The sequence below is a fragment of the Gobius niger genome (assembly GCF_951799975.1).
Source record: "Gobius niger genome assembly, chromosome: 13".
Lineage (NCBI taxonomy): Eukaryota > Metazoa > Chordata > Actinopteri > Gobiiformes > Gobiidae > Gobius > Gobius niger.
In genome coordinates, this window is record NC_136864.1 from 15,165,447 (window position 1) to 15,179,662 (window position 14,216).

At 43.1% G+C, this 14,216-nt stretch overlaps 1 protein-coding gene across 1 annotated transcript in view; it reads right to left on the reverse strand.

The window, feature by feature from the left end:
• Positions 1–683: 683 nt before the first annotated feature.
• zswim5 (zinc finger, SWIM-type containing 5) overlaps positions 684–14,216 on the reverse strand; it is a 47,210-nt gene continuing 33,677 nt past the window's right edge. The window contains exons 2-16 of the mRNA XM_079568833.1: positions 13,838–14,025; positions 13,406–13,574; positions 12,168–12,316; positions 11,609–11,759; positions 10,775–10,951; positions 10,496–10,672; positions 9,832–9,978; positions 9,618–9,755; positions 7,245–7,396; positions 6,764–6,866; positions 6,540–6,675; positions 5,492–5,649; positions 5,160–5,323; positions 4,558–4,639; positions 684–4,212 (exon numbers count right to left, since the gene is read on the reverse strand). Of these exons, the coding sequence (XP_079424959.1) occupies positions 3,350–4,212; positions 4,558–4,639; positions 5,160–5,323; positions 5,492–5,649; positions 6,540–6,675; positions 6,764–6,866; positions 7,245–7,396; positions 9,618–9,755; positions 9,832–9,978; positions 10,496–10,672; positions 10,775–10,951; positions 11,609–11,759; positions 12,168–12,316; positions 13,406–13,574; positions 13,838–14,025 (2,954 nt within the window). The 3' untranslated portion in view covers positions 684–3,349. The remainder of the gene's footprint in view (positions 4,213–4,557; positions 4,640–5,159; positions 5,324–5,491; positions 5,650–6,539; positions 6,676–6,763; positions 6,867–7,244; positions 7,397–9,617; positions 9,756–9,831; positions 9,979–10,495; positions 10,673–10,774; positions 10,952–11,608; positions 11,760–12,167; positions 12,317–13,405; positions 13,575–13,837; positions 14,026–14,216) is intronic.

Here is a 14,216-nt window from a genome sequence, read left to right on the forward strand (position 1 = left end):
GTAAAGAGGAATGGTCCAAGATTCATCCTGATCGTTGTGTGGACGTCTAATCTGCAACTATTAGTTGAATTGTTTGGCAGGAATACACATCATGTGTGGAGGAAAAATGGAACAGCACATCAACATCAAAACCCTATCCCCACTGTGAAGTATAGAGCAGGGAGAATCATGATGTGGGGCTGTTTTGCTGCCTTAGGGCCTGGACAACGTGCAATCATCAATAGAAAAATGAATTCACAAGTTTATCAAGATATTTGCAGAAAAACCTGAGACATTCACAACAGCATGTGAATAAGTTTGTGAACCCTTGTATTTAATAGCTGGCTGATCCTTCTTTTGCAGCAATAACTGCTTTCCTGTAGTTTCAGACTAGATGTGGATCAGGATGAATCTTGGATCACTCCTCTTTACAAAACTGTTGCAATTCAGTGAGATTCCTGGGTTCATTTACTTTTTCCTCCCTGTACTGTGAATGTTTACATGTTATGGCCAATAAAGATATGATAACATGTTATTGTTTGGGTGGTATTAGTTTAAGCAGACACTCATGCTTATGATTTTGATGATTTAGGCAGAAATGTGAGCCACCATAACAAACCATACTACAGTCAGGCTAACGTGTTTCACACTTTATTCATAGAAAAGCACTGAGATTCCAACACAAATCAATATAAAATGGTAGTAGCGTTACATAAATAGTAATAAATTCTTGCTTTATAGACAGTAGCTCAAGAAGTCGCACAAAAAAATGACAAAAAAAAAAAAGAAACAAGTGTTGATGATACGCTATCATACTTCTGTGGCAACAAATACTGGAAATACCTTTGTAATAATCAGTAGCACAAAGAGGCAACAAACACTTTCAATTTTTCCCTTAAGTTAGAGAGAAGCAAAACAACAAAACAAAACCGTGAAAACAGCGGGCGATCTAGTGAACGATCTCTACCAGGGAAAGTCCTACGAATGTCAAGAGAAATCAAACGGAAGAAAGGTGAAGAGGAGAGAGGAGCGTCTTTGTTGCAATGCCGTCTCAAGAAAAAAAAAAAAAAAGCATCACAGAAAGGCAGCAAGTATGTTCCCCTTTTTATATAAAACTATTTCTCTAAGTAAACCACCACCCGGCCCAGGTTGTAGATGGGGGGGAAAAACTAAGCTACAAAGCAATACGGACTGTAGACTTGGTCAGACGAGGAGAACATAGAAAAGATAGGAGATATTAAAAGCCAAAATTGTCACTGGCTAAAAGCAAGTACATTATAAAAAATATGAGGTTTGAACACAACACGGGCCGTTTCAAAACACAACTGGGATTTCCTTTCATTGTTTTGTCCCAATGTAAGAAGACACTAAAGGCTTTGACAAATTAAATGAGCAAATGATATAAACTTTGTACATTGATCTGTCAGAAAGGCATTTTCCACCATTTTGCGTCTCAATACTGTGGCATGCTGGTTCTCGCCTTTGACCGCCCAACTTCTGTATTATCTATTCATTTATTTAAGATTTAAGAGTCCACTGTACTGCACTGTTGAGCGCGGCGGCCATTCTGAAGACGTGACAATACCGTCCTAGTGGTTTCTGCATAGTCATACTTTTGTTTTTTACAATGAATGCCTTCTTACATTTCCTCAACATGCTTCACTTTTTTTCTTTGTTAAAACTACAAAACAATCTGAAAGAAATGTACACAGGAGCACCTGAGTAATGCCTTGAAGTCTTTGTCATTACAAAACTGCTGTCAAACTCCCCCCATTCGAGTCATCCCCCACTCAAAAAAGAAAACAACAAAACATTAAAATGAAGGAAAACACGTAACACACTTATCATAAATAATTATAACTTTACAATTTTCTGAATTGACACTTTCATATTTACAATATCTTAAATGCTACTACTTTTTTGTTTCGTTTCTTTAAGTGATGTCCCTGAGAACTGAGTTTGTAGCCTCTTGTTCCTTTCTTTTGCTCAGTTACCATCTTTCCATCCAATAAAGGCCCGGAGTTGTGACCGACCATGCCCAGGTTTTTTAAGGTAGTTTTGGGGAATGTAAAATGCACACTACACTTCTCTATTCACAACCTCTGTCTCTGCCTTCCCAATGTAAAAAAATAAATAAAGTAAAAGAAGCAACCATGTTTAGTTTTGCAGACCCACTCAGTCATACAAGGGTCACCAAGCAGTCAACAAGTAAATGCTAAGCTTGCCGGAGCACACTGAAGAGGTATTTGTGTGAAGTGCTAGAACAATGTTTAACATTAATATTTCAAAGGTTTTTTTTTGTGGCAAGAATCCGCAACATTTGTGCGCCGATGCAAGTGGTTTTCACTATTTTCACAAGCATTCTTAGGTTAAGTGGCAAGCATTTCCATTTTGAAACACCGGCTAATAGTTAGCGCGCTATCTGCCTATCAATATACAATTTATGGCTTTACATTTTGATTATTTGTATAATTTTATAAGCAGACAGTGGTGATTGCATGTTATTACTAAAATTGATCTTATTATTACAAGAAAACTTTGAGCTTGTGTGATCCTTTTCTGGTGATGAAAAAGCGTCAGTCCAAGAAACACTAAAAGCAGAAAGGTGGTTGAAACAGTGTGAAGTGGAGTGTCACAGACTTTGAAGGTTTGGCCACAAAAAGCTGTACAGCAGTGCAGAGGTGTCCGTCACAGCAGGATATTGTTATCAAAGTTATCACAGTAATATATGAGTATTTCTTATGTGCACATGGAGTCTGTTAGAAGTCTCAAAGAGTGGCTTACTGTCAGATGCTTTAGGAAAAGCACTGGCCAGCAGGTGCATATGGTGGGAGCTGTAGCTCAGCCTGTTTTAAGCCATGTATCCTGCTTGGTCTACTCTAAATGCCCTGAAGAAAACAAGAGGCCATTTTCTGACAGAAGTTAAAGCTGACAAATAATACAGTCGAGGTATGACAGTAACACATGTGATCACCTCACTGGGCTGTTTTTGGAATGACACGTTTGAGAAACCCAGTAGAAAGCGTTTTCTGGCTCAAAGTAGCTACACCACCAACATCTTTTGGTTTTCAAATGAACATGTGCCATTTGTCCTCACAATCTCCTGCCTTCTGCTGATATTTTAACATGACATAACTCCAGGATAAAATGTGTTCTTTTTAACACACTTCCCTCTTGCAGTCTCACTGAAGTAGAGCAACATACTGCGAACATGTCCTGGTTCACATTCAAAAACATAACAAAACTTAGACTTAGTCAACAGATGGCTCAAAATAAAAAGTAACAAAAATACAAGAAATTTCAAAACCTTAAATATTAAAACCAATAAATTTAACTTTCTCACTAAGGTCTCTGTTCGGGGTTGCTGAGGTCAGCCAAAGCGCTCCCTGACCAGCATCATCAGTTTCTTTTTGCCCTTGTAGATCTGTTTAAGGTTGTCTATGAACTGGGCAAACTGAATGTGTCCGTCCTGTGCCAGCAGAAAGGTCTCCCGCGCTTTGCTGAGAAACTCGATGAACTCTCCGTAGTGGCGCGGGCTGATGTGCGTGAGGCGCGAGTGCGTGGTGTTGATGTAGGCGGAGATGGTAGCGTCCAGCAGCTGTCGCAGCGGGGCCTTGTCCGTGGACATGAGCTTCCCAGAGTTCCTTCTGCCGGGAATACCGGCAAGTCCAGGTGCAGTCATAGTGCACCTCCGCAATATGTCTGACAGCACTGTGGCGCAGTGCACACTTTTGACCACCAGGGGAATAATGGCAGCCAGCTCATTCTTGCCCAGAGAGTGGCTGAGCGCGCAGGCCCAGAGCACGTCGTTAATAGCAGGGTGAGTGTCCTGGTTGTAGGCAAGGTTCAGGTGCGTCATGGCGAGGGAGGCCAGTTTGAAGGACCTCAGCGGGTAACCTCTGTGCTCCATGTAGCGTGCGATGGTGAACAGCTGAGAGTATGTCATTCCTGTGGATGCCGCATCAATCACAATCTGGTAGGCCGTCTCGAAGGCAATGTGGTCCTTCTCACAAAGCGTTAGAGCTGACAGCGCACAATTCTGAGGGTCCTTCATAGCGCACTGTAAGGCCAGTGTTCGAGCGCAGCTGGCAAGTTCCTCCCTCTGGGGGTAGTCCAGGCTCAGCCTCAGAATGGTGTTGTGGGACATGACTGTGGCCGCTACAATGCTGGTGGCTTCAGTCGGAGTAAAGAGTGTGTACCAACTTTGCAGGATGCTCACCAATGCTCGCAAACCTGAGGCAGAGAAGAGGTATTAGCAGACTGTGTAAACCATAGGGTGCATGGCAACACTATATTTGAAGAAAGGTGGTTTTCAACATTTGGTAATATTTAGTTATCAACAAACAAGTCAGAATGACAGAATTAGAAAGCACTAAATTACAACAAGCTAACCATGATCTTGAATAGACTGATAATAAACCACTGCTTTACAAAAATATGCCTGTTAAATGACTTGCTTACTAATATTTGTGTCATAACTAGTTCATAGTTATTAGTTTATAATGACTTCTGTTTTTTATAAGTTTGGCTTATTCCAAAGTGTTGCTGTGTCCATTTAATAAAAAAGACCCCACTTACCAACTTCAGTGGCACAGGTGACCAGCCAACGCACCATCTCCCGCCTCCTCCAGTTCAGTGTGGACAGAGTCATCCTCATCACCTGCAGCACATTGGATTATTACATAAGGCTCTTAGCTTTACAGACAAGACAAGAGTTCAAAGAATGTTAAGATCGAAACTCTGTGAAAGCAGGAATGAAAGAGAAGGAGCAGTTGCCATGAATTGCAATGACAAGTAGCATGAGTGCCTTTATTGTAGTTAGAGGGGACTAATTGCTGCCCATGCACACTGAAAACATAATTTGCAGTTTCACGGAGGAATTTGCAGACATTTTAAATAGTGAGAAAAAGCAAACCAGCATTTTGAGGGCTTTTTCGCTGTTTACTGTAAAACCAAAAGGCCTTAATTATATAGTTTTTGTTCATCAACACCGTGTGATGTTTGCACAGTTCATTTGTAGCGAGGCTGCGGAGGCCTGCCAAATTGCATGTTCCAGACGACTGTTGAGTGCTGACCGGTGCCCTGCTGCTGTTTTTTTTTTTTTGTGTGGTCAAATTACTTGTGAAAATTACAGACTCAAACGCATATTTAGTGCCGCTATGTTTGGCCCCCCCTTGTACCTGCAGTCCCAGCTCCAGTGCCACGTTCAGCAGCGTGATGTCGGGAGGGCTGTCCGCTGGTGTGGCGATCTTGAAGGCGTCCTGGGCCAGTTTGAAGATTAGAGACGAGGAGTGGATGTTCTTCTGAATGGCTTCCAGTACTGTCCGTAACCTCAGCATGTCACCTAGAAACGTGTTGGAATTTTAATAATTAAGAAGGATATTGCTATTAACAATAAAAGAAGTCACAACGGTGACACAGTGTGGTTTAGTCCAAGTCTAGCCCTGGTTTACAGCTGGTTTGGTCCTCTTTTTTTTTTAGCAATGGCTCTGAAAGGTTTCAATGCAGTTACCTTTTGCAGCAGTCAACATAGTGGAGGCCAGCTCGCACTGCTGTGATTCCAGGTGTCCCAGGGTGAACCAGCGCGGATATCTGCTCGGGACGATTGAGATGCCGTGATGGGAATGACCGACATCTCCGGCACCCGCTGTCGACTCGAGTACAGGGAGCCTAAAAACAGACGACATTTGTACAATTACTAAATTTCTATCTTGGAAAAGTATCAAGTTGCAATGTATATCATTGTATTTTGTATTTTATTTTATAAAAAAAAAAAAAAGAGCTTTACACACTTAAGTGTGCGACAGGTGCAAAAGAGACAATAGTACTTAACTTCGAAATGAAGGAAAGCCCGAGCGCACCGTCTCACCCTTTCTCTGACATTTATTGCATTACAGTATTTCGGTCCCACTGACCTTCATAGCCCAATGCAATAAATGTCAAAGAAAGGGTGAAAGTCTGCCGGAGCTGTTCTATTTTCCTAAGCATTTTTATGACATCATTCTATACAACAAATTTAGACTTTATAAATATTTTTAAAGGAAAGGAAAAGGAAATGACTTTATTTGTATAGCGCCTTTCACAGACATGGTCACAAAGTGCTTTACAGGAGAAAATTTTTCATTCACTCCATACTCGGTGGTAGTAAGCCAAGTATGTAACTTCAGTTTCCCTTGTAGTTTCCCCTAAAATCTGAATTTTATCATTTTAAAGTTAAATGTTAAAGCAGTACTAAGTAACTCATGCCCCTAGAGGCCATAAGTGCCACTGCAGGTGTCGTAGCATGTTGCGTTTTTTTACTCATGAATTGACCGTGAGAGTATATAATACGCTGACAAAAAAAACAAAGGGAGAGAGGGATATTGTACATCCAATGACATAATGGAAATCATTTTTTTTCACTCAAACTTGTAAATACTGTTTAAGTGGTGCTAGGCCACAGCTTTGCCTGTTAGCCTGTTAGCTTCTTCTTCGTGATTCCATTAGAGTTTTTTTTTTTTTTTATGAAGGAGAAAACAGTGTGGCGAAAACATAAATGACACAAGAGTTTTTAATAGTACCTCATAGCGCGCAGAGCCACTTTGTATGCAAGTTCCGCGTCATGGGGCAACAGTGCAGAGAAGAGGTACTTGGCGAATGTGTGCATGGGAACACTCTCCCGGTGGATGACCTCACCCAGGCCACTGAAGGGACCGGCTGGAGGGAGAGAAAATTAAGAAAATTTAACAAATCATTTAAGGGACCGATTGCCATGCTGTGAAACACATGTGGGTGGAACATGTACCTTCTAAGAGCTGAACAGCCTGTTTCCTTAGTGTATGAACCAGGAGATCATCAAGCTCCAGTTCTTGTAGCTTTGCAACGATCTGCTCCTCATTTCGACACACCTGAGAACAAAAAGACGTCAACACTTTAAAAAGACAAAACTTTGTACTTTTACCGTACAAAGAGTGTTCGGGCTTAGTGAAAAGCTTAGTGAAAGCTTCCATTTACAAATTCAAAAGCAGCCTCTCCTTGATTAGACTATAACTAAATCAGCCTTTCCACTTGCATTAAAAGCAAGAGCCATGTTAAACTCTTAAGGAGATTAGCATTTACACAAAGAAATGTTTCCATAAGTGATTTTCTGATTGTTTTCCAAGAAGCTTTTTATGATGCCGGCATTTTAATTATGATGGCATTTCACATTTTCTATTCAGTCGACACAACACTTCTAGCAATTCCAAAAACAGGGGGGGAAAAAATATGACAAAACACATTTGTACCTTATCCTGTGCATAAAGGCCTTCGGGCATTATCCTCTGCTGGCCCATCCCCATCAAGGCCACTTCTAAGGCGAGGGTCAAGTAGGACTCCCCTGAATCAGGACTGCCCCAAACCGGAACATGGTTGTAGGCTGGAGGTTTGGGGTCACCATCTGAAGAAAAACAAAGTTGATTAGGGTTTTTTAGGAACCAAACATATTTTCCCAGTTCAGCTTTACCCAAATCCAAAAGCTGCTCGACTGGAGCTTACAGCCTCTAGGGCGGCCTCATTTGAAAGCTAAGACAAACAAATCTGAGATAACATTTTTCCTTGCGTTGTTGCCATGTTGTCAGCACTTTTTTGTCAGGTTTCTGTAACTTTTTGTTTGCATTTTTGGCGCCTTTTTTGTCGCTTTTTCATTACTTTTGTCACCTTTTTTGTTGATTTTGTCACAATTTTTATGCTTTTTTGTTGCTTATAATGTCATTTTTTTTTGTCACATTTTTGTACCTTTCTGGTTCCTTTTTTGTCTCGTTTTCAACCTTGTTTACATCTCATTTTTGCCGCTACTTTCTTTCCAGACACTTTTGGATTTGGGCAACGCTTAAAACTGGAGAAAATGTAATCTGTCGCACCAAAGAGTTTGGGATGGAATGCTATGCTAACAACTAACTAGCAATGTCCATTAATAAAAGCCCTAACTGTGTAAAAAGTAAACAAGAGAGCTGTGGAACGACTCAATGAAACTTCTGTGTTACTAATAGTAAATACACCACAACAGAATACTTTTTAAGCTTGATCCAAAGTTTTCCGCAAGTTCAATACTTGAAAATATCCTTTACTGTTTAAATATTAGTTTAGTTTAGTTTATGAATGGAGTGCCCCTTGTTTTCGAGATGGTCCATACAAGGACTGTTTTGTGAGATGTAAGATGTTTGTTGTTATCTAAAAACAGACCAACATGACAAAAAAAAACATACTGATGTCATGTAGCTGTCCTCTGAATGTGGTTGGAGCATTGCTAAGCTACCCTTTAGAAGAAAGAACGAATGTTTTCAATAACTGGTAGAAAAAAAAGTCTATGGGAAAGGCCTGCTCTGTTCTTAAGAATGAGGCCTGGCTTTAATATATTAAAAATGTGGCTTGTCTAATCTAAGACGGACGCTTGGCTGACCCAGTGCTTGAAAGCCATAACTGACAACAGATGCTATGGAAGTCTCAGCTGTTGATTGGTGCCCATTTGCTCTCGGGTGCACCCCCCCTCCCTCTCCGCCAATCAGCTTTAAATCCCCTCTGAGCTATAGATCCTCGCAATCCTGGGTGCATTTGTGTGAACGATTGGACCCTTTTTTCTGACATAAACCCAGGAGGTTGAATATGTGGTCTCGCTCCAGTTGCCGTGCCTATTGGTCGGTTTAAAATGACCGAAGACAAGTGTGCATTCTCATTGGCTGATGCATGGTTAACAGATGTTCGCAGCTGTCTCCTTGTGTGTGTGTGTATGGGGGGGGGAGGCAATAACAACCAGGCCATTTCACACACACACACACACACACACACACACACACACACACACACACACACACACACACACACACACACACACACACACACACAAAAAAAACACTTAAAATAATCACGGCTGGCTTCTCGAATTCCCAAAACAGCCCAAGACAATATTTCACTCCATCTCAGGCACACACACATAAGCGAGTGTGCCAGTGGTCAGCATTGTTTGAACTGACAATAGTTCCCTGTAGCCTGCTCACAATAGGAAAAGCCAACCCCTATTCTGCTCAGTAGTGATGGCGACTGGTGCAAAAAAAAGAAAAAAAGAAAAAGAAAAGAAAAGCCCAGGCCTGAACGGAAAATGCAAATGGAGATGGCGATTCTATACCTAACACACACACACACACACACAACTTGGGAGTGTGGTGCAAATGACAGTGATAGTTTATGGCCGTCTACAACACAATAGGAGACCGGACTAACATTGGAGTCCGTTGTCTGGTTGAGTCACTCCATGGCCGAGTTCACCTCTGCTCAGGATTACATGGCATTAGCACGAGAATGCCGCAAGGAATTAGATCTTGTGTTTGGTAAATAAGGCCTTTACTAATGTGTCGTGTAATAAATTAAGTCGGAGGAGGAGGAGGTGTGGCGGACAGCAGCTTAAGCTTCATAAGCGCATTCACGGAAAAAGCAATATACAACAAATGTATTGCAGCAGGAAGCGGTAAACATTGATTGTCATTTGTCAAGAAATGTTTTTGTCTTAAACTGTAGCCACACATGCATTTAAAGAGAGTAAAATAAAATAAAAAATGTAGGAATTATAGTGTTAAAAGTAAAAAAAAAAAGTACTAATTGAACTCTAACATGTGTCTGCTCACCTCCAGTGTCCATGCTGTTATCGTCATCCACACGGCAGGTTTCTGTGAGTGTGGTGAACAGGCAGCCTATAGGGTCCAGGGGATGGCCCACCCAGCCTTCGAGGTTCGTGGTGGAGGTGATGCCCCTCTGGAGAAGCTCTAGAACAGGACAAAAGCGTGAGTGACCACAAGGTGCATAGATTGTAGCAGTCTGCTTGCGTGTGTGTCCTCTTACCTTTCTTTTGGTGTTTGTAAATGTCCATTTGCCTCGTCTGTTGGAGGCGCAGCGTGTTGATGATGGCCACAGCCAATCGCAGAGCCTCCCTGGAGTAACCGTGGGAGCGGAGGGCGTCGACTCGGGCGCACGCCGTCGGGACGTGGTCTGGTTCGTAAACAGAAATACTTTAGTCACACAAACACACACATCAAAGGGTTTTTGCATAGAGCAGTGAATGAGCTTTTCCCCCCCAAACAGACTCACAAGACACACAGAGCTGGTACAGGCCTGGTGCACAGCGCCGCCTCAGCACAATGCCACTGTGTCTGATAGCTGGCTTAAGTTGCACAATCTGACAGATCTTTGCTGGAAGCTGCTTACGGCAGATACTGCTCCTAATATCAGCAGAATCACTGGTGTGTTTTCAGTGGAATTAGACACTGTATGCATGTATCTAGCTTTCACTGGTTTATTTATGAAACTTAAACTGCGTACAGTAGTTACACTATGTAGTAAAATCAATCAGGAAAAGGATGTTTGTATTGTTTGTACTTGTATATACTTTATTGTACGTGAAGCAGATCCATCTCAAGGACATGAGCCTTGAACTTGGTCAGTCATGCCTGGCTATAGAATATTTTAGAGAAACTAAAACAACCCCTGTCTATAAAAGTGTGTTTACCTAGCCAGAGAGGCAGTCCCTGGGGGCTGAATAGCAGGCTCTCCCCCTCCCTCTGGTAGGAAGGCGACATGTAAAAGTCACTGCTGATGATGCGCTGCAGATGGCTGTCCTGCCAGTGGAGGTCACACGCCTCGACGGCTCGGCTGAACACCGTCCTCCGTGGCCGGGACAGGGAGTCTGAGACGGGACAGGGCGAGGGGGTTAGATTTCAGTGCTTGATTTACTATTAGTGTTTATGATGGCGCTGTCTAATCGCTTTAATTGTGGTTGAGTGCTGACCTTGTGCGAGGTTGCTTTGCGGTAGAGCGTTGGTGATGTTGGGAAGCTCGCTGCCGTAGTTGCCGTCCTCCAGCGGGCACACGTCCATGTCCCCCCACTTCTTGAGCTGCTTCAACCACCCCGTCTTCTCGTCGCTTTTACAGTGGGGGTTCAGGACTACACATACCCACAATGCACCTGCAGAGTGAGGAAGAAAATTGTTACTAATAGGCTTACGTTAATTCTATTTCGTTGCAATTCAGCCACAATAAAACAGCTCCAATATAATCATGTCAAATATGGAAATTCTTATGGCTCTTGTCAGAAATGTCAACCCAGGTCAACTGTACTGTGTCACTGTGTGTCTGGCTGCACACTGTGATGGGCTGTCTGCTCCACCCGTCTGTGTCATAATCTCCCTCGCTCACCCAGGAAGTGTTCTTATTGACCTCCTAAATGCCGAGATCGATTGCACAGAAGCAGAGAAGCAGTATTGATTTGCAGCCTTTACCATTCTCTCTGAGTGGGGAGCTAAAGGAGCGGTCCGGGCAGGAAAAGAGGAGAAGCTTGTGCCCGACCTAATGGCTTACCGACTCGATGAATGTTTGCCCGACAAGGTGACTGACGGTCGTTTCTTGGAGTAACTAAGGAATTCTCCGCTAAAATTAAGTGCTATCAAATCCAAATCCCAATTTTTACTTAACAAACTAATTCTGTATTCCGAAAGCCTACATCTCTAAACGTAATACTTTCCAAAATGTTCAACCCTACTGGCCGCTCACTCCTAATCTGGCAAATAAATGCTCCTTTGTGATCCTGCCCTAGCTCAGGTCCTAAGTCTCAGGTCTTATTTACCTAATTCGTCCCAAAGCTGCCGGCACTTGTCCGTCATCCCCGTGCCCTGCTGTCTCCATAGCGACAGACGAGGGTCTGCCATGAACTGCTCTGTGATGAGGGTGAGCATCCGGGCCCCGTTTGAGTCTCGCATTCGCAGCATTTCCCGCACCTGGAAGGACATGAGAGAGTTACTTTGACTAAACATAGTCACACAACAGAGGCGGCGTCTCACGTAAAACAACCTTGAAGAGAGAGAAAGAGTGAAAATAAAACCTGGATAAAAGACCATACAATACATTTTTGTTCATGTTTGTTTAATCTAGAATATTCGAGGAAAAAAAAGAATTTTCATTGAATTAAAAGGGTCATAGTTAAGTCCACTACCTTTGCTTTCATTAGACCTTGCTGGAACCGTACTGCAAGGATTTCATTTTCTATCAGAGCAAAACCAATTTGGCAGATCATTTGAACACATGTTTAAGTGGATGATCTACAATTCACAAGGCTGAGGACATAACAGAACAGAAATGTCTACTCATCTCTTAACCAGAGTAAAGAGGCACAAAATGAGGTATACCTTTGCAAACATGGAGTTGAGCTGTTTGCCGGAGCCATAGTATCCTCCTTGCGACAGAAACTGCTTGACCTGCTCACGGACTTGGTCTTCGTCCAGGTGCCAGCAGTTGTCGTCGTCAATGCTGGCGCCCGCCGTTGGGTCTGGGGCACCTGCGAAGAACACACAAGGACATTAAAAACACAAATGGCCACTTGGAAAACTTTAAATAAAGGGTAAAACAATGTGACTCAAGAGAAGGTAATAGTTGTTCTCAGTGATTTTCAACTGGTGGGTGGCAAGACCATTTTAAGGTGATCGCGGGCCTTTGTTTAACATGAGGGAGTTACTTTCTGTGGGGAATTACAGTATTGTAGTATAGCTATTGTAACAGAAAAAAGGCATGTTCATATGCAGAAGACTTTTTATTTGTCTTTAAAGTGCACCTGTGTGACTCCCAGCATACACATCTTGACTTAAACTAATAGTTAGATGAAGTCAGTTTTATACTTCCGTGTTCAGCAATAAGTGTGTGCATACTAATACTACAGGGGAATGTGGATACTCCAAAGGAGAAGAATCGAGGCGGAACGGGTGCTGCTTTTATCTGCCAGGAAGAAAGTTTAAGGAAAGCCAGGAGATGTGTTTCCAACTGGCCGTGAGCAGCAACAACAGCAAACAGCCACATTCCTTCATCAAAGCCACACTTCTGGATCGAATGAACTCCAACCCCCATGATCCCCCTTGTCAAACACAGACGGGAAACACAGCGCGGGGCTTCCTGCGCACGACGGCTGCAGAATGTCAACATTTTCGCAAACGGGGGAAGGACAAAGCGGTTTGTTTTGTAAAACGATGTCTGTAGTTTGTGGTTTCCTCTAAGTGGGCCTCTCTGCTTTTCATGTCTGTACTTTCTCTGCAAGTCTTTTATGTGTCTCCCCGTTTCCCTGACTGTCAGCGCGGCCCTCTTATCCGCTCGGTCCCTTCTCGCCGCATCCATTTCATCATTGGACTTCTTGTTTGCCCATTACTTGACGTAGCCATGCTGGAAAGAAGGAGCTAGCAGATGCTGTGAATTTACAGAAAGACATTTGAAGCTACTTCTGCTTTGCTGTGGCGATCTGAACTATGGCGTGTAAGGCAAACATATCGCAAGTGAAAGCTTTCAAGTCTTGCCTGTTACTATGAAGATATCTGTACTTCTACCAAAACATTAAAAACTACATCTTCTGTACACAACTAAATCCTGACAGTGCTCTCACCATGGACCTGGTTGATCTCAGAGTTAGAAGAGAGGATCTCGTCAGCCAGTTTCTGCGCCGTGGGTAGGACCTCTGTGTGGTGGGCAGTTATCAAATACTGCACCAACTTCTGCAGCTGGTCCCGGTTCATCTGGAACAGTGTCTCAGAGATGGGCAACCGCAGCTTCACCTAACACACACAGTCAACAGAAAAGGGGTTAATTATTTACTATGATTTGTCTTCATCTAAACAGACACATTTCAAAAGACGCCAGGGAACAGCAACAACAGCATGTAGAACTACTTAGCTGTGCATTTGTGTACTGCTGACAAAAGGTAACAGGATATAAAATACTCCAATGGATTCTGCTTAGGCGGTGTACGTTTTCACTGTACCAAGGGACAGGTGCCACTTGAAAACACAATACGGTATCTTCTTGGAGGCGCCGTTACCTGCTCGGGCTTGCGGATCCGGTAGAGTGACAGCGCCACCACGTGGGCACAGTAGAAGATGTCTTTGTTCCCACATCCGCAGGTGACGGAGGTGATCTTGCATCTATCGAAGCTGATGGCCACTTTGTGTGTGACCTCTGGCTCCGAGGACGTGGCCGGCTCCGTTACTGTGCCACTCAGATGAAACCCTGCGGAAGAAATGAAAGAGGACGCGCGGTCAAAAGGAGTGATCACTTTACAACAATCATCGCAGGTCCCGGTATTATGCATTATACAGCCTTTTGAAAACACGTCTCTACAATGTGGAAGCGAGACTCTGCCTCTCTGACCACCACCATTCATTCGCTCACACACCACATTGATACACATGCAAGGTGAG